Source organism: Phyllobates terribilis, unplaced genomic scaffold (assembly GCF_046119375.1).
Source record: "Phyllobates terribilis strain yellow unplaced genomic scaffold, ASM4611937v1 Scaffold_1__5_contigs__length_1240528914, whole genome shotgun sequence".
NCBI classification, from domain to species: domain Eukaryota; kingdom Metazoa; phylum Chordata; class Amphibia; order Anura; family Dendrobatidae; genus Phyllobates; species Phyllobates terribilis.
In genome coordinates, this window is record NW_027362761.1 from 830,309,281 (window position 1) to 830,330,044 (window position 20,764).

At 43.5% G+C, this 20,764-nt stretch overlaps 1 protein-coding gene across 5 annotated transcripts in view; it reads right to left on the minus strand.

Moving 5' to 3' along the window:
* The window catches only part of FAM13A (family with sequence similarity 13 member A), a 246,068-nt gene that overhangs the window by 107,830 nt on the left and 117,474 nt on the right, over nucleotides 1-20,764 (minus strand). For all 5 annotated transcript variants that reach the window (XM_073638068.1, XM_073638063.1, XM_073638065.1 and 2 more), the window contains exon 8: nucleotides 20,360-20,431. In XM_073638068.1, coding sequence (XP_073494169.1) covers nucleotides 20,360-20,431 — 72 coding nt within the window. The remainder of the gene's footprint in view (nucleotides 1-20,359; nucleotides 20,432-20,764) is intronic.

The following is a 20,764-nucleotide window of genomic DNA, read 5'->3' on the forward strand; positions in this document are numbered from 1 at the left end:
AGTAAAATTTGGTGGAGGTTCTATCATGCTTAGGGGCTGTGTGGCCAATGCCTGCACCGTGAATCTTGTTAAAGTTGAGGGACGCATGGATTCCACTCAGTATCAGCAGATTCTTGACAATAATGTTCAAGAATCAGTGATAAAGTTGAAGTTACGCAGGGGATGGATCTTTCAGCAAGACAATGATCAAAAACACCGCTCCAAATCTGTGGGATCATTTGAAGAGGGCTGTCCATGCTCGGCGACCATCAAACTTAACTGAACTGTAATTGTTTTGTAAAGAGGAATGGTCAAAAATACCTTCATCCAGGACCCAGGAACTCATTAAAAGCTACAGGAAGCGACTAGAGGCTGTTATTTTTGCAAAAGGAGGATCTACTAAATATTAATGTCACTTTTCTGGTGAGGTGCCCATACTTATGCACCTGTCAAATTTTGTTTGAATGCAGATTGCACATTTTCTGTTAGTACAATAAACCTCATTTCAAGGCAGAAACATTACTGTGTCCAACAGTTATTACATATATCAAACTGAAATAGCTGTTGCAAGAACACCAATTTTTATAAAACAATAAGCTTAAGATTAATAGGGGTGCCCAAACTTTTTCATATAACTGTGTATATATATATATATATATACATACATATATGTACAGTGCTCAGCATAAATGAGTGCACCCAACGAGAGGTCAGGTTTCCAAATCTGGGTCATTGATTTCAATGAAGATTTGTTATTTCACACATCCCCCAAAAAAAAGTAATTTCCCTAACAAATTCATTCAAAACAATGCTGAAAAATATGTACACCCCAATGAAAGTCTTAGGCGCAAAGCCTCATTCTGACTTTCCATGGGCTTACACTGTGTTACGCCACCTGGTGGCGCATGTGGATTTGTGGACCCACTGTACCACAGGGCTGGGACTGCCTAGATAGGGGCGTAGCTAAGTGCACTACCCGGTGTTCACTACAGCTGCAGATGGTGGGGACAGACTGGGCTGCAGGTAGCCGCCATATACCACTCCTAGGCAGATACCGGTACTGCAGCAGCTGATCCCAGGGGTCAGGTTAGCTGACAGACTACGGCTCCGTTCAGACTAGTAGGTTCTGGTTTACTGCAGTCCGGATACTCGGATAGGGAAACGTTCAGACATTGGCAGTACAGTGACCAGGGGACTTTGGGAACAGGACTGGCCGCAACAGGACCAGGGGACAATGTTCAGGCATTGGCCTCCCCGGGGCCATGGGACTTCAGGAACAGGACTGGCCGTACCAGGGGACAATGTTTGGGGTTCTGTCCACACCAGGACCAGGGGACTTCTGGAACAGGACTGGCCGCACCAGAACCAGGGGACAATGTTTAGGCTCTGGCTGCATATGAACCAGGGATTCGGGTTCAGAACCTGCCCACACCGGGACCAGGGATTCGGGTTCAGGACACTGCCAACGCCAGGACCAGAGGACCCAACAACTCACTAGTAGGGGAGACTACATACTAAGCTGTTGCTTCGGCCACTCCCTAAGGGAGAGGGAGTCTTTTATACAGGATGACTCGCAATAGGCTGAGAGCCATCCAGCACGTGAACTCATTATACTAATTGCTTCCCAGCTATTGATAGGGGGAATTTTACTTTGTGCATGGGGCTGGAGAAGTGATTTTGGCAGTACCGTGACCAGGGGACTTTGGGAATAGGACTGGCCGCACCAGGACCAGGGGACAATGTTCAGGCATTGACCTCACCGGGGCCATGGGACGTCAGGAACAGGACTGGCCGTACCAGGGGACAATGTTCGGGGTTCTGTCCACACCAGGACCAGGGCACTTCTGGAACAGAACTGGCCAGACCAGAACCAGGGGACAATGTTCAAGCTCTGGCCGCATATGAACCAGGGATTCGGGTTCAGAACCAGCCCACACCGGGACCAGGGATTCGGGTTCAGGACACTGGCCACGCCAGGACCAGAGGACCTAACAACTCACTAGTAGGGGACACTACATACTAATGAAAGCTGTTGCTTTGGCCACTCCCTAAGGGAGATGGAGTCTTTTATACAGATGACTCGCAATAGGCTGAGAGCCATCCAGCACGTGAACTCATTATACTAATTGCTTCCCAGCTATTCATAGGGGAATTTTACTATGTGCGTGGGGCTGGAGAAGTGAGTATGCCAGCGTACCTGCATGGGGGGGAATGGAAATGTGGCACCCCAGGGGTCTGGTTTCCACAGTAACAGCAATGTTATGTCTGAGAGCAGGTGGGAGGTCTCTTGGTCAGGAATCCTATGCATGCCACACCTCCTGCCCAGTCCTGGGAGGGGAAGAACTTCCCCTATATAAACCTGGGGCTGAGGCAGGGTTAGAGAGTTCAGAGGGAGAGTTCAGCCAGGAGGGCTGACAGGGAGCTGTGGCTCCGGCTGGGCCCAGCTCCTGGGCCATGCCAGAAGTAGAGACAGAGAAGAGAAGCAGCTATGGGAAGAAACATCAGGAGCTCTGTGGGAGCAGTGCTACAAGGAGTCAGGGGCTGGCAGCTGCAGAGCTCGCCCTGACTGAGAAGATTTCTCACCGGACCCGGAGTCCGAGGCTGTGGGGACTAATCTTTACCCAGCAGCAGAAACCGCCCGGCAGGGGATTTCAGGTCCTCTGGCCAAGAAACCCGAAGGCACGGTCACACGCATGGGACCAGCACCACCGTCGTGGAGCGGAAGCTACTAGAAGGCCCCGAGTCACCGGCCATACGGGTGAGCACCACACGGTACACTCAGGGACGTGGGCTACTTATACCCGCCTCTAGCAAGGTAGCCAGAAGAGTACAGTTAGTTTGGGAGGCCTACAACTCCGCCTGGCCAGGGGAGATCCCATCTGCTCAAGGACTGACCAGGCCCCAATCGCTAGCCAGTACTCCGGGAGGGTCTATCTTTGTCACCAGTAAAGACCCTGAACTACACCGTACCGTCTCCGAGTGGTTCCTGCTACCCCCATCATCCACGTCGGCTGCCCTGAGGCCATACCCCTTCCGTTGGGGGTTATACCATCCCCGCTGCACCATCCTTCCACCGGCCTCAGCGGTCTGCTCTGCAGCGGCAGCTCCAAAGCTGCATTCAACGGGTGGCGTAGTCATCCAACATCTACCGCTGATACAGCGCCACTTAGTCTGACTCCCTGGGCACGGACCGGATCACCGCCACGAGACTACAACCCTCAAAAGATCCGGCTCCGGGTAAGCTCCCGCGTGCGCAACGCTGCGCGACACAGGCCCAGGGGTGCGTCAGAAACCATGCAGTGGAGCTGGCAATGGTGTTACACACCGTAAGGCTATGTTAACAAGGCAGTATTTTGGTAAGTATTTTACATCAGTATTTGTAAGCAAAAACCAAGAGTGAGTCAAAAATACAGAAGTGGTGACGTGTTTCTATTATTCTTTTTATATGGTTGTCCTTCTCCAGTATTTGGTTTACAAACAGAGATGAGAGAAGCTAGTCCGGTGATAAATGCAAAACACGCAAGGAGAGAGAGTTCAAAGTTCAGGTCTCCATTGTTTTATATGGGGTTCGGGTTCTGGTTCAAGTTCGGGTACAGTTCTGGTACCTGAATCAAACTATGGAATAAAGTTTGGGTCGGATACCAGAACCAGAAGTTCTACAGATCCGCTCATCCCTACTAACAAATACTGATGTGAAATACTGACCAAAATACTGCCGTGTGAACGTAGTCTAAGGCTGGGTTCAAATTAGCATGAATAAAGTCGTTAAAATTTCATCCTGAAAGCTCGGATGATTTTTTTTCTCACTTCTCATCCATGTGTAGTCCGTAGTTTTTTTACAGCCGTAGTTAATAATTGACAAGGCCATTTACAGTTTCCTATGTTAAAGAATTGCAAGCTATCTGTAAAAAACGAATGGTATACTGTGGCTCTGTATGGTACCCGATTTTTGTTTTTCATACCCATAAACTTAAATGGATGAATCTCCTCCTATACTAAACACTAAAAGATACTTGTTCATAATGTGATTTCTTATACACATAGATTCAGTCAGTGAAAAAAGGCTCATCTGCACTGCATCATTGAATAATATTGGTCAGAGTGCTGTAGGTTATTCATGGACAGTACTCGGACCAAAAATACACTTATATGAACCTACCCTAAAAGAGACTCCCGGCTCCCACATAGACTCCAGTGTGATCCGGAGAGTCAAAATAAAAGTAATGTGAGTGAGAAGAGGACCGGAGTAGCACTGGTAACTGGAGAAAACGGTGATTGGTGAGTATATTAACATACTTACATTACATTTGCACAGGTTTGGCTAATAAAAACCTTATTGGGAGTGCTTCTTTAAAGCACCACTCCAGCATTTTTTTTTTATTTTACCCCTGGAGTGGTGCCACTAATCCAAGTCATACTTACCAACCGCAGTCTTCTTCTTTTATCGGCACCGCTCCGGTCGTCTCCTCAGGGTTGTGACCTGCCGAATCACTCCAGTGTTTGCTGGGCGAGTCAGAAGTCGTAACTTAATGTAAGTCTGTGAGAGCCAGAATGAGGCTCTTGTAGGCTTGCAATGAGAGCTTGTGACAGTTACCTCTGACTTCCGGTCTGTCAGAAGTTGCGGTCACAAGATGGTTGCATGGGACCAGAGTGGCGTCAGAAAAAGTTGAAGATGGCGGCTGATAAGTTCTCTGACCCTAGTTATATACTTATGTTTGTGGCACCACTCCAGTACTGAAATAAAAAAGACGGCTGGCGTGGTGTTTTAATATGAAGGGGAGAAGGATGCAGCCTATTTTATTCATAGGCAAATGCATCTTTGAGCTGGTGGAGATTTAAGTATTAATTTACACCAGTATTTGATATAAGCTATAGATATGTTATGCGGGGCTTCAGAGAGGGGCAAACGTTAAAAAATTGTTTAGAGTGTTAGAAAAAAAAGATGGTGAAAATATTGTATGCAGCACAAGTTTTGGCTTTTTTTCCACCAAAGAACGGCTTTCAATTATTATAAATAGGTCTGGGAGTATCGTGAATACAGTCTACTGAAAAGGAAAAATAGTTAGGGAATAATCATACAGCGTGCATGAAGTGCACTACAGTAAATTTTTCACATACCCTTTCTCACTGAGATGTATTTCAATACAAAGTTAAACAGTCCTTGAAAAATTAAACAGTGAAGGTCTGGTAGACATACAAATGTCAAGGGTGAAAGCCTACAGACAGCTAAATATCTCGTTCCATTCTCTCCCCGAACAAAAAAAATAGCTTTTTTATACACTACCGTTCAAAAGTTTGGGGTCACCCAGACAATTTTGTGTTTTCCATGAAAACTCATACCTTTATTTATCAAATGAGTTGCAAAATGATTAGAAAATATAGTCCAGACATTGACAAGGTTAGAAATAATGATTTTTATTTGAAAGAATAATTTTCTCCTTCAAACTTTGCTTTCGTCAAAGAATGCTCCCTTCGCAGCAATTACAGCATTGCAGACCTTTGACATTCTAGCTGTTAATTTGATGAGGTAATCTTGAGAAATTTCCCCCCATGCTTCCTGAACCCCTCCCACAAGTTGGATTGGCTTGATGGGCACTTTTTGCGTACCATACGGTCAAGCTGCTCCCACAACAGCTCAATGGGGTTGAGATCTGGTGACTGCGCTGGCCACTCCATTACAGATAGAATACCAGCTGCCTGCTTCTTCCCTAAATAGTTCATGTGTAACGGGTCTTGGAGGTGGAACCTCTGTGCAACTATACAAGGGGGCAGTCCTTGTAAGGAAGCGGGTGGCTCCCAGGGAAGACGGGCAGGTAGTCACGGCAAGTGACAGGGACAGTCTCTGGGTAGAGGGGCAGGTAGTCACGGCAAGTGACAGGGACAGTCTCTGGGTAGAAGGGCAGCGGGCTGGTGGCTGGTGAACGCTCCCAGGTGAGCGGGCGAGAGTCTCTGGAAAGGCAGGTGGTCACGGCAAGTGACGGCAGAGCCTCCAGGTAGGCTAGCAGGCAGGTAGCAGGTGAGCGCTCCCAGGTGAGCGGGCAAGAGTCTCTGGACAGGCAGGAGGTCACGGCAAGTGACGGCAGAGCCTCCAGGTAGGCTAGCAGGCAAGTAACAGGTGAGCGCTCCCAGGTGAGCGGGTAGGCTGGTCCATAGATAGACTGACAGGTGTCGGAGAGCAGACCGTTGGACCGCAGGCTTGCAAGCTGGTAAGCGGATATCAGGCAGGTATCAAGCAGGAATCTGTCAGATGACTGGCAGGTAACAGGCAGGAATCAGGCAGGTGACTGGCAGGTCACAGGCAACGGGACCGGAGGGCTGAAGCAGAGTGAAGGCTTTGCAACAACATTGCTCGGGCACCTCCATTTTGGAGGAGGTGCCTTATATATGGGAGGTCCTCCGGCAATTGGCCGGGGACTCCTTAGGACGGCACGCGCGGTCCCTCTAAGAGAGGGGGAGCGCGCGCGCCCTAAGCACACTGCCGGGGAAGGAGCGCGTGCCGGAAGCAGCAGGGAGAGAAGCGCTGGAGGACGCCGCACCAGGAGCGGGGAGGTGAGAGGGACGGCGTCTCTGCCTAGTACGGGGCAGAGACGCCGATGCTACATCATGCATAATTTGGAGGTGTGCTTTGGGTCATTGTCCTGTTGTAGGATGAAATTGGCTCCAATCAAGCGCTGTCCACAGGGTATGGCATGGCGTTGCAAAATGGAGTGATAGCCTTCCTTATTCAAAATCCCATTTACCTTGTACAAATCACCCACTTTACCAGCACCAAAACAACCCCAGACCATCACATTACCTCCACCATGCTTGACAGATGGCATCAGGCACTCTTCCAGCATCTTTTCAGTAGTTCTGCATCTCACAAATGTTCTTCTGTGTGATCCAAACACCTCAAACTTTGATTCATCTGTTCATAAAACTTTTTTCCAATCTTCCTCTGTCCAATGTCTGTGTTCTTTTGCCCATATTAATCTTTTCCTTTTATTAGTCAGTCTCAGATATGGCTTTTTCTTTGCCATTTTGCCCTGACTGGCGTTTTGCGTGTACTATTTAATGAAGCTGCCAGTTGAGGAGCTGTGAGGCGTCGATTTCTCAAACTAGAGACTCTAATGTACTTGTCCTGTTGCTCAGTTGTGCAGCGGGGCCTCCCACTTCCCTTTCTACTCTGGTTAGAGCCTGTTTGTGCTCTCCTCTGAAGGGAGTAGTACACACCGTTGTAGGAAATCTTCAGTTTCTTGCCAATGTCTCGCATGGAATAGCCTTCATTTCTAAGAACAAGTATCGACTGTTGAGTTTCACATGAAAGTTCTCTTTTTCTGGCTATTTTGAGAGTTTCATAGAACAAACAAATGTAATGCTCCAGATTCTCAACTAGCTCAAAGGAAGGTCAATTTTATAGCTTCTCAAATCAGCCAAACAGTTTTCAGCTGGGCTACCATACTTGTGCAAGGGTTTTCTAAACATCCATTAGCCTTCTTACACAGTTAGCAAACACAATGTGCCATTAAAACACTGGAGTGGTGGTTGTTGAAAATGGGCCTCTATACACCTACTGTATGTAGATAATGCAATAAAAACAAGACGTTTGCAGCTAGAATAGTCATTTACCACATTAACAATGTATAGAGTGTATTTCTGATTCATTTAATGTTATCTTCATTGAAAAAAAATGTGCTTTTCTTTCAAAAATAATGAAATTTCTAAATGACCCTAAACTTTTGAATGGTAGTGTACATGAAAAATATTTAAAAAATGAGATGGATTTTGTCATTTTGCATAAATCAGTAAGCTTAAGTATTACCGATTTTACACTGGATTGTAGGCAAGGCACACTGTGCAGATGCAATTAACGACTCTGAAGGTGCTAATTAAACTCGGGCCAATTTAGCAAATTTCTTGAAACCCAGCTGCTTGCGGAAAATAGGTCTGAACACGCAGTCTCTTGTATCTCTATGTAGTGCTGTTTACTGCAATAACATCTGCTTACAGAAAAAATACTATTGGAAACACAGTCAAAAACTGGCATCATATGGACGTCATTGAGTGGTACAGATTTCATTTTTCCAGGATTATAGTGATTCGTGGATAATGTTTTTTAAGTTCTAGTATACAACATCCAGGGTCACAAGTTTCGTATTTTCTAATATTTTAGTGCACAAGATCTGAAGCTGTTTCTGTGGAAAATGCCTGAAAAAAAAGTCAATTCTTTGCGCAAATTTGGCACATTGCAAAGGGTGAAATCAGCAGCAAATCGGCAACAAAATCCATATGTAACAGATTTTGCTTTAGATAAGCTGCAGATATGCCATGAAAAAATATACAGAAAATCCTTTTTCAACAATTATTACCTAGAAAATGCAGCAAAGAAGAATTGACCTATTAATTTCTATGTAAAAAAAGACTTCATATTTATTTTGAGCTTCTTTTAAACACTTCAGCCTTTCAAAATGCACCAAATGTCACATGGACTTACTTTTGGAGTTTTCTGCTAGGAAGGTGTTCAAATATTTTTAATAGCTGTCAATGTAAAGTCGCATTTGTAAGTGTTTCTTCAATGAATGTAGTTAAAAAAAACAAACAAAAAACTATGTAAAATGCTGGGTAAGAACGACCCCCAAAAAATGCTGGGAAAAAAACGCTCAAAAAAGGATGGTGGAGGAGAAATGATGAATAATATTTCGGAAACAACCTGAGAATGCTTTGAAAAATAAATAAATAGAGATGCTTCCGGTTCATAAAACATCAGAGAAAAGGATACTTTCCTGAAGTGTCTTGTGGTTGAAAAATGGACATTTATGACTTTGGGAAAAAAAAGCAGTGTGAAGATATCTTAAGGCTATTTGCAGATAGCGTTTTTTTAGGAGTCTTTCATGGAGTAGATGTGCTCTAAAAACAACTGGAAAAAGATAGCATGAAAGAAACTTTATTTATGTCAATGTTAATCCTCTTAGCTGTTCATATGTGAAATTGTTTAAAGCACCACTCCAGCGTTTTTTGTTTTTTTTATTTCACCACCAGAGTGGTATTAATAATGTCTGTTCCCTGCTCCTAGTAAAATACCAGCTGCTGTCTTCTGCTCTTCCTGGCACTGCTCTGCACCATGTTGTGAACTGAGCTCCTGACTAAGGCCTCTTCCATATGTCAGTGTCTCCAGTACGTGTGGTGACAGTGTTTCCGCGGACAGTGTGCAAAACACGCTGATATGTTCGTTTTTTGCTGGCAGCACGGTCCGCAAAACATCTGGCACACATGCACACTGATTGAAAAAAAAACACTCCCCCACAATAACCTTCTTTTACCCATTTATTAACCATAAATAAAAAAAGAGATCAAAGTCAGAGACCTCTCTCCACGCTAGCTGGAACACACTTAGCTGAGTGTGAGAACAGCTGCCTGTGACCGGTGGTAACTTTAATGACTTCACTGCTCAACACTGCAGTTGCGTTCTTATGCTCAGCTCAGTGTCTCCTGGCTGGCGTGGTGAGAGGTCGCATTACTGATGTGACAGCTCACCAACCCATCCGGATCATCGTGGGACATCAGCATTAATGGATTATCGGTGGACAGGTGACTTTGATTTTTTATTTTTATGGTTAATAAATGGGTAAAAGAGGGTTATTGTGTGGGAGTGTTATTTCAATTAAAGGACTTTTCTCTGCATCTGTCTTTATTAATTTTCACTATGGTGTTAATAATGGGGGTGTTTGATAGACACCTCTCCATTACTAACCCCTGGGCCTGATGTCAGCAGACATAAAACAGCTGACATCAACCTCAAAAATATTACCCCACTTGCCACCGCACCAGGGCAAGAAGGAAGAGCCGAGGCTAAAAGCAGATTTCTGGGGCAGCTGAGGGCTGATGTTTTCAGTCTGGGAGTGGGCCAATATCCATGGCCCCTTAACAGCCTATTAATATCAGCCCACAGCTGTCTCTTTAGCCTTTGCTGGTTAGTAGTAATAGGGGGACCCCACGTCATTTTTTTTTGGGTGGGTCTCCCTTTTACTAACCAGTAAAGGCTAAGCAAACAGCTGTGAGGTGTCTTTCTTCAATGATCTTTACGGTCTCTTCTGTTAACCATGGCTGAGGGAGTCACTTCTGCCTCTTGTTTATTGTCTTTCTGGCTTCTTCAGTAATAAGTTTTTATATGTGTCCATAATTCCTCAGGCTTTCTTTAATTGGTGTCCAGTGATATAAATTGGTTGTGCAGACTGGTCAAATAGAAGTTGAAACGACCTGTCATTAGTCTGTTTGTGCAGCTTGACTCTAATTTTTGATGCCAAAAGTTCATAATCAGTTCCACAGTGAGCTCCAGGCCTTGTTTTCATGGTAATCATTGACGACCTCCATCTTTGGCGAACATATACAGTATGTAGTCAATCTGATTCTTATAGGCCCCATTCGGTGATGTCCATGTGTAGAGTCTTCGTTTGTGATTTTTGGAAGAAGGTGTTCATGATGGACAGTTCATTTGTCGTATAAAAGTCAATGAATCTTCCTCCAGCGTCGTTTCGTTCACCAAGTCCAAAATTTCCAATAACGATTTCATGTTTGCTATGGCCCACTTTGGCATTCAAGTCTTCCATGATAATGAGTAAGTCTTGTTTGATGACATACTGATGCAAAAATACTGATGTGTGCATGAGGCCTTAGTCTATGAGAGCCTTGTTCTTGCTCTCATAGACTCAAATTGAGAAGTTACTTCCGGCTTGCTCAGCAAACACTGAAGCAATTTGGCAGGTCACAACTAGCAGAACAGGACCGGAGCGGTGCAGAGATCAGAAGAAGACTGCAGCTAATAAGTATTTTACTAGGGACAGGGAAGATGCATTAGTGATACCACTCCGGCAGTGAAATACAAAAAACGCTGGGGTGATGCTTTAAGCATTTTGTTTTCAACTTCAGCTTTTCAAAAACGCTTGGTGGGGAAAAATAAAGTATATTTCACTTCTTTGAAGCGGATCTTGATGAAATCTGCTCCAAACTAAGCACTGTCGAATCAAAAGTCTGCAAAAAAAAAATCTTCAAAACCACTTTAGGAAAATAAAAATTCCAAAAAAGTAGTTTCCTGATTCAGTTTACTTTTGCAAAAAATATTTTTTTTAAAGCCTCAAAAAACTTATAGCCTTAGGGAAAAGTACCCTTAAAAATGAAAATAAACCACAGCAATATAAAAACACCACTGCTGTGCACATGTTCAGTACACTTTTCTTTTAGTGGAAACCCTGAAGCAGTTAAAAATTTAAAAAAGTGACATTCTCATTTTTCAGACAGTTTCTTTTTGAAAGCCGCTCGCTCTCTAAACTTGCCAGTGTAGACTGTAAAACACACCGGCGGTGCTGTGAGAACTATGCAAAACAACTGGCAACGCCGCTTCAGGAAAACAACAGTTGGCATTTTCGTGTAGTGGCTTTCCCTGTGAAACCCGGCGGCTATGCTGGTGTCTAAATGATGCCATGTGCACATAGTCTTAGGATATGTGCACACAGTTCTTCTGAGGCGATCAAAAATGACACTTTTTTTTTTACTGGAATCGGTATCAAAAAATTATTTGAAGACGTTTCTGTTTCCTGAAGCGGTTTTGAAATTTTTTTCAAGTACTTTTGTGGAGTTATTTTTACCGAAGTGTTTTTTGCAGCCTTTTGAACGGACAGCATCTAGTTTGGAGTGCTTTCCATCAGGAGATGCTTCAAAGAAGTGACATGCACTGTCTTCTCCCACAAAGAGTTTATGAAGCCTGAAACATTACAAAAATATCAAAAAGCTGAATATATGACCAGCAAAGTGATTCAAATTGGACATGTGAACATGCCCATAGACTCTAATGAATACGTGTTCTATCTGTGAAAAAATGAACACTGATCAATTAGTGAAACAAGACATGTTAATTGTGTCTGATTCTGAACCTTAATATTATTGTATGTTCACATAGGACATATTTGCTTAGAATTTCCACAGAATAACTGCAATAGACTGTATGGCTCTGTTCACACATTGTGTTTTTCCTGCTTTTTATGCAAATTAAAAACTGCTTTGTACAGTACAGGCAAAAGCTATAAGATTTCAGAAATCTCATGCACATGCTTATTTTTTTTCCTGACTGAAATTGAAAACTGCAGCATATCAATTCTTTGAGCGTTTTTTCAACCACAGAAAGCAATGTAAGTGCAAAAAACCAGCAAAAACGCTGCTATCAGTTTTTCCAACATTTTTGGTGAGAAAAATGCAGTTACAGCAGGATGTAAATCATTTATTTTTGTGATTTTTCCCAAGTTTAAAACATAATGACTTGGTATCCTCACGTGAGCATGGATGTTAGGAGTGGTACAGTTTAATTTAATTAGTGATAAAGTAAACAATGCCTGACCAACTCAATGCCCTGCCAATGTGTGAAAGTAAACAATGCCCTACCAATGTGTAAAAGTAAAGATTGTCCTACCAACTCAATTCCCTAACAATGTGTTACATAAACAATGCCCAACCAATGCAACTCCCCCCATGCTGTTTTTACATTTGCAGTTGTGTATCTTATCATGAAAACCTAGTTAACAGCTGTGCTTCATACATGAATCCAGCTTTTTTGTTCAGAATAGTCACTATTTGTCAGAAATGAAAAAAACTTTTTTCCCTAAATAATTTAATCAAATTGCCAATTTTTCCAAAAATATTATGTGGTTTCACATACGTTGTGCATTGTTGGAAAGTGGAAATAAAGCTGACCTTTTGGTTTTTAGTGCCAAGATATCAGGTTTTGGCTGCAGAAAAAAACTCCGCAAAAACGCAACGTGTGAACATAGCCTATGGATATAATTGCGGATACCCTCGTAAAAGTATCCATAGCATAAATTGACAGATCCATATATCAATTCTACAGCACCAGACAATTTATACTTTGGGATTTCTTCGCACCATGGGGGTCAAATTTCATAAAATCTCATCTCCAATGCTGGTACTGTATAAATGAGCAGATTTATACTCTTGACATTGCCTGAAGCACACCTACAACAATTTGCAATACAAAGAAGGAAGATGTGAAACATACAAAAGCATGCAAATATTTCATCAGGCAAATGGTATCCTTTTCTCAGCATATTATTGGCAAATTATCCACCTAAGAAACGCAGTGGTCACGCTTTGTACACCAGTGTTTATGAAGTGTGTGCTCTAGTAAGATATGCCTAATTCATTAAAAAGTGGGCATAATGAATTTGGAGCATCTCATAGCTGACATTCGCCTCCACCAGAAATTTTACTCCTATTAGGGACTGAGGTATGATTATGGCAGATTTTGTGGCATGAATTATGATGACTTTGTCGGGGGTGCTCGGACACACCTAACACCCCAGCCAAGCTCCCTTACTTTTCAAAAAGTTGCCGGAGCTGTCTGGGACTGGTGTAAAACCACACAGCTCATGCACTGTCCCCAATCCCGGAAGGGAACAAGGACGCAGTCACATTCACAATTTTTAGACATGACTGGTCTGTGAATTTATACGGCTGAATGAAAATAGCTTTAATCTCCAAAAAGGAAAATGGTGTTTCAAGCATTTCTGGCAGGCTAACTGGAAGTGCAGCTGCAAAGAAAAAATGAAGTTATATTCTCCCTGCAGCCGCTCAATCCCAGTCATAAGGGAGGTGTGGGGAGCTGTAAGTTCCCATGATGAGTATTTGGTGAGTCTTTGATGCTGTGTACTTTGGCTGTGCAAAAATGCAGGGTTTAACAGTTCCAGCAATGTATATTGGACATATGTGTTTTTAGTGTGTTTTAAAACATGACATACACACAAAAATTGCAATAAAAACGAACATGAAAAATGCACTCAAAAACACAATGAAAATAATGCAAGGAACCTAGTTTGCCTAATAGGTGAAGAAATGCTGCCGAAAATCTGCAACATCAAAAATTCACCAAATACTCACTGTGGGGATGTAGCTGTAGGTACATAGGTAGCTGTCCACACGTGGCATTTTTTTCTGCAGCCAAAACCTTCAACTTTTGGCAGAAAAAAAATGCTGGGTATAAAACGCAGCAAATTGCTGGTTTTTTTGGAGGGTTGATTCTGCTGACAGATTCCCTTAAGAATGTGGGTCTCTCAATTTTGCCACTGGGCACATTAGTGATTTCCTAATAGCACAATTCCATAAATAACAAAGGTAAGCCGGGTTCAGATGGCCATATTAAAAAAGTGGGTCAGTCATGTCTGCTAGTTGCAGAAGTGACTGGCTCCTCTTGCAGCTCTGTGTGCTCATCCGAAGAGCAGACAGGTGGGTGATTGAGATGCAGGTTGTACTGCCCTTCAAATTGATGGGTGTCGTAGCAAAAAATAATGTTTACTACTTTATCTCATGTACGGCCAGTTCTGATAAAGTTCACAGAATGTAACATGTGTATATTATCAGCAGATACATCTAGATTACACTTTTCTACCTTGAGGTTTAGTGCTCTAAAAAACTACGTACCGTATTTTTTGGACTATAAGACGCACTTTTTTCCTCCAAAATCTTGGAGGAAAATGGGGGGTGCGTCTTATATTCCGAATGTTGGGGGGGGGGTGTATATTTATGTGTGGTGTGGGGGGAGCGGTATCGGTGGAGGAGCGGGGCACAGGAGGCAGCAGCCGCCTGCTGCAGCCTACACTGTCCCCGCTGCTAAAGAAAATGAATATTCACTACTCCCCACGCCCACGCTGCGGCTCCTGCTGCTGCCGGCTATCTCCTGTGCCCGCTCATTAAAGGGCATGAATATTCAAACTCTCTCCACGCCCATGGGCGTGGGGAGGGGGTGAATATTCATACCCTTTAATGAGCGGGCACAGGAGATAGCCGGCAGCAGCAGGAGCCGCAGCGCGGCTCAGCTGTGTGCCGGCTATGAAGGAGAGTGAAGTCACTGCTCCCCGCGCACACAGACCCGGCATGGGGAGCAGTGACTTCCGGCAGCTGATCTCTCCATGTGAGCCGCGCATGGCAGTGACGTCATGCGCGGCTCACATGGAGAGATCAGTGCAGGCAGACAGGACGCAGCGCTGGAGGAGAGAAGAAAGGTGAGTAGGAGTGTTTTTTTTTTTCATGTGCAGCATGATGGGGATTAGGGGGACCATGCATACCAGGACAGGGATTAGGGGTGCCATGCATACCAGGACAGGGATTAGGGGGACCATGCATACCAGGACAGGGATTAGGGGTGCCATACAAACCAGGATAGGGATTAGGGGTGCCATGCATACCAGGATAGGGATTAGGGGTGCCATGCATATTAGGATAGGGATGAGGGATACCATGCATACTAGGACAGGGATGAGGGGTGCCATGCATATCAGGATAGGGATGAGGGGTGCCATGCATACCAGGATGGGGATTGCTGTGCCATGCATACCAGGATAGGGATTAGGGGTGCCATGCATACCAGGATAGGGATTAGGGGTGCCATGCATACCAGGATAGGGATGAGGGGTGCCATGCATACCAGGATAGGGATGAGGGGTCCCATGCATACCAGGACAGGGATGAGGGGTGCCATGCATACCAGGACAGGGATGAGGGGTGCCATGCATACCAGGATAGGAATGAGGGGTGCCAGGCATACCAGGATAAGGATGAGGGGTGCCATGCATACCAGGATGGAGGGATGCCAGGCATACCAGGATGGGGATGGGGACCACGTATAAAAGTAGGGGGGGGGGCATATATACCAGGATGGGGGATATTGACAGAATTGGGGGACATTACCCCTATACCAGTGTCAGCAGAAGACCCCCTCCCCCTTAAAAGTGCATCATGACCACATTTTTTGCTTAAATTTTTTTTTTATTTTCCTCCTCTAAAATCTAGGGGCGTCTTATGGTCCGGTGCGTCTTATAGTCCGAAAAATACGGTACTTCTGGAATATTACCAACATGCACTAGTCTATAGGAAAAGCACAATTCAACACAATGATGGGAAAGGGGCAGAATTCTTTTACATAGTAGGGACAGGAAATACTCAACATAGGCAACCGCCCCGTCTACATCAATAATAACCATATGGCTACTTCTAATTTCTAGACTCTTCATCTATGAGTACAAAGGTCCACTAGTCAATGTCAAAAAACAAAAACACATGAAGCCATATCTAGTAGTACACACCTTGTAGTGCTGAAATTATTTTTTTCACTACGGTTAAGGAGCAGACATATAACTTGGGTAGCCCTTCAGCTGAACATGGGTGTAGACAGGGAGGGGGCCTAATAGAGTCTAATAGACACTGCTTCATCACATCAATCAGACTCTGGGATTGGATGATCTGTGATCGGCCAATTAGAAAATTAGGATTGGCTGAATGTGTCTGAAATGTCTACAGAGACAGGCTGGTATATTACTTTTACTACCTTAGACCCTAGTGGGTGTAACCATAACCATATCCAAGTGTTGTGTACACAGGTAATACATACTACATTTTCTGTTGTCCAAAGCAGAAATAGCCACTGCAAAGAGCAGCTCTAGATTTGTAAATTCTGGGTATGCTGGTTGCTGGGGGGCTCTCACGTGGCTCTTGCACATGGCCCTCAGCTGTGATCCATGGCTTTAGAAATAAAAGTATAATAATGTATTAATGGCTGACACAGTAAGAGATTAGGTCTACAAATAGTGATGATACTTGTGGGTACAGCTTGTGTGCCACAGATTTCAAGTAACAGAACTGCTTTCTTCTCAAACTATAAAGCAGAATCAGCGAGGGTCCCAGATTATATACGGCTGCCCTGGTGTCAGCAGCATGACAAATGCCTTGTGGTTTTCCTGCCTTTTAAACATTGTGTACCCTGAACAAAACTGACATACAAGCCGGAAACAATTAGCAAATGCAAAGAGGCCATCAATGCGTAATCTTTGAAAATCTGGTTATTTTTAGCCAGCTCACAGAAACATTATGCCTTTTTGTTTTATTTTGTTCCAATCCTTTGGTGCGTACGTGCTTTATTCTGCTTCTCCAGAGAACTGTAATTCTATAAACTCAGGCTGTGCTTTTAATCTGTTCTTATGTTAAAAGACATTTGTTGCAGGTTAAAGGGAACCTGTCAGTCTGATTCACATGACAAAACCTAGGGCATGTTGCTGTACAGTACTACAATGGCTTGCAAAAGTATTCACCCCCTTGGTTTTTTACCTATTTTGTTAAATTACCTGTGTTTCAATATTTTTGTAATCTGATTTGTGTGTGATGCATCAGCATTAAATAGTCTCAGTTGGTAAAGTGAGGTGAGAAAAATATAGGCATAAATTAAATTTATGGGATCAAATAACTCAAAATTGGCATGTGCAAATTTATTCACCCCTTTTGCTATGAAGCCCCTAAAAATTTCTGGTGCAAGCAATTACCTTCATAAGTCACAAGCTTAGTGAAAGGAAGTCCACCTGTGTGCAATCTAAGTGTCACATGTCCTTTCAACATATACACACCTTTTCTGAAAGGCCACAGAGGCTGCAACACCATTAAGCAAGAGGCACCACTAACCAAACAACACCATGAAGTCCAAGGAGATCTGAAAACAAGCCATGGACAAAGTTGTTGAAGTACAAGTCAGGGTTGGGTTATAAAAAAAATATCCCAATATCTGAGGATCCCCAGAGCACCATCAAATCCATTATCATCAAATGGAAAGAACATGGTACCACAACAAACTTGTCAAGACAGGGCCACCCACCAAAACTCTCAGCAAGGAGGGTATTAATCAGAAAGGCAGCACAGAGACCAAAAATAAGCCTGAAGGAGCTGCAGAGTTCCCAAGCAGAGACTGAAGTATCTGTCCATATGATCACAATAAGCCGTACACTCCATAGAGGTGGCCTTTATGGAAGAGTAGGCAGAAAAAAGCCTTTGCTTACACAAAAATTGTAAAGCTCGTTTTGAGTTTGCCAAAAGACATGTCGGAGATTCCCCAAATGTGTAGAGGAAAGTGTTGTGGTCAGATAAGACCAAAACTGAACTTCTTGGCCACCAAGGTAAACGCTATGTCCGGCACCAAACCAACACAGCTTATCACCCCAAAAACACCATCCCCATAGTGAAACATGGTTGTGGCAGCATCATGCTGTGGGGACCTTTTTCGACAGCAGTTACAGGAAAAATGGTCTGAGTCGAGGAGAAGAAGGATGTTGCAAAATGCAGGGATATTCTTGAGCAAAACCTGTTTTAGTCGGTTAGTGATTTGAGACTGGGATAGAGGTTCAGCTTTCAACAAGACAATAACCTAAAGCATATTGCTAAAGCAAAACTCGAGTGGTTTAAGGGGAAACATGTAAATGTTTTGGAGTGGCTTTATCAAAGCCCAGACCTTAATCCAATTGAGAATCTGTGGTAAGACTTGAAGATTACTGTTCACCAGAGGAAACCATCTAAGTTGAAGGAGCTGGAACAGTTTTGCCTTGAGAAATGGGCAAAAATCCCAGTGGCAAGATATAGAAAGCTTATAGAGACTTATTCAAAGCGACTTGCAGCTGTAATTGCAGCAAAAGAAGGTTCTACAAAGTACTGACTATAAGGGAGTGAATAGTTATGCACACTTTTGTCCTATTTGTAGTTTGCTTCATAAAAAAAAAAGAAAACCAAATGTTCACAGTAATAAAATGAATATGGCCCTGGCGACATGTCTCTGACATGTCGCATGACCGAAAACATTTTTGCAACCTGTCTGCCACTTGCTGTTGTAAGACTATGATAGAGCTGTAATAAAAAACAGTCAAGTCATATGCAAGTGGCTGTCACTTGCATTGATGTGTACGGCAAGTGTATCCTGTGTGACTTACAACCAACCACAGAAAATTAAATCTCAAACATTTGCAACTCTGTGTCAGTGTCGCTATAATGCCACACAATGTCGCAACATGACACTGTAAATGAAATGTAGAGCAACACATATCACTGTTTGGCCATAGTCTTATGGAACACCTAAGTGCCGATCCTTGCAGTGCAATAGTGGGGACTAGTAATGGTTTCCTCGCTACTAGCATGCCCAGTCAGCATCGACTAACTCCCCGCCAGAAAACCACTGCTCAACAGCTTTAAACTGGAAAAAAAAACACAAAACAAAAACAAGGAAAGCAATTCTAACATTACTCAGTCAGTAAGGCTATGGTCACACAACCGTTTTCTTTCATCTGAGAAAATTGGTCCAATTATGCTAATCGGTCTGATCAGAGTTTGATCAGTGTATGATCAGATTGAAATCCAATTTTCTCGGATGTGGAGAATAAAAAAAAAAAGTTTCTCCATCTTCTCCGTTCAGGCTGTCCGTGAAAATCGGAGTGTCATCCAAGTGCAGTCTGATTTTTTCATAGACACATAGACTTGATTGACCAAGTGTGTTACAATTATTGCAGGAAAATCATGCATACTGTGATTTTTTTTGCAGTGCATGGCGTCATTGAATACCAGGGGGACAAGTGGTATCCGTCAACACACCAGATTGCCCTCGTCCGATTTTTACGGTTATGTGCATGAGCCCTAACAGCATTCTTATTCTTCATACATGCATTAAACAATATGTCAGAGCAAGGTTTAGGCCACATTCACATGTTCATTATTTGGTCAGTATTTGTAAGTCAAAATCAGGAGTGGGTGAAAAATAAAGAAGTGGTGCACGTGTTTCTATTATACAGATGGGTCGCGATACCTTAAGGCATACGTGTCAAACTCCGGCCCGAGGGCCACATCTGGCCTACAGGGTGATTATATTTGGCCCGCGACACCAGAACCGCCATCCCTATGTGGAGCCATTATTCTGTATGGAGGACTATGTGGGGCCCATTATTCTGTGTGGAGGACTATGGGTGGCCCACTATTCTGAATGGAGGACTATGTGGGGCCCAATATACTGTATTCTGGTTGGCCCGTGACTTTGTCTGAGTTTTTCATTTTGGCCCTCTGTGTGTTTGAGTTTGACATCCCTGCCTTAAGGGCTCCAATGTGATCCCATTCACCTGCATTATGCTGCGGTGAAGCAGCGGCACATACAGATCATTGACCACGACCTGTGTCATGGCTGAAGTTGCAGTTTTGGCCCAAGTCATCATTTGCCAAAATTAGGCATTGGAAGGAGGTGCTAGGACAGAGTCGATTGATTGCAACCAAAGGCCCCCAGCTAAAAGCAGCAAACACATAATGGTAGTTCGTGTGCTCTTCCTAAATCGGTGTCTGTTAGCTGAAATCCATGCAGTAATTAATACTGCTCACGTGCACATTCCTGCCAGCAGAGAGGGCATCTCAGGACTGTGTGAAGGTGAGGACACTGTGAAGGTAGGGGTTACAAGGACTAATGGTGCACATGACTATGTATGGCACATTTCACTTAATACACAGCTCCATATTAATCTGAAAACTACAATTATCCCATGTTTCTTCGTTTTACCTTTTTTCTTGGTGAAATATAAGGAACAACAATTTTTGGATTGCTTCCATGCTGAACATCAATCAAAGTTTCCTGCCAAAACATAATGTAAAAAATCATGTAGCGTAGCTATTACCATTAAAAAGTAAGTGGCGTGGCTCTGTTGCAGTAAGGATATAGTATATGTGACATACAGCACAGACCAAAAGTTTGGACACACCTTCTCATTTAAAGATTTTTCATGACTATGAAAATTGTACATTCACACTGAAGGCATCAAAACTATGAATTAACACATGTGGAATTATATACTTAACAAAAAAGTGTGAAACAACTGAAAATAGGTCTTCTATTCTAGGTTCTTCAAAGTAGCCACCTTTTGCTTTGATGACTGCTTTGCACACTCTTGGCATTCTCTTGATGAGC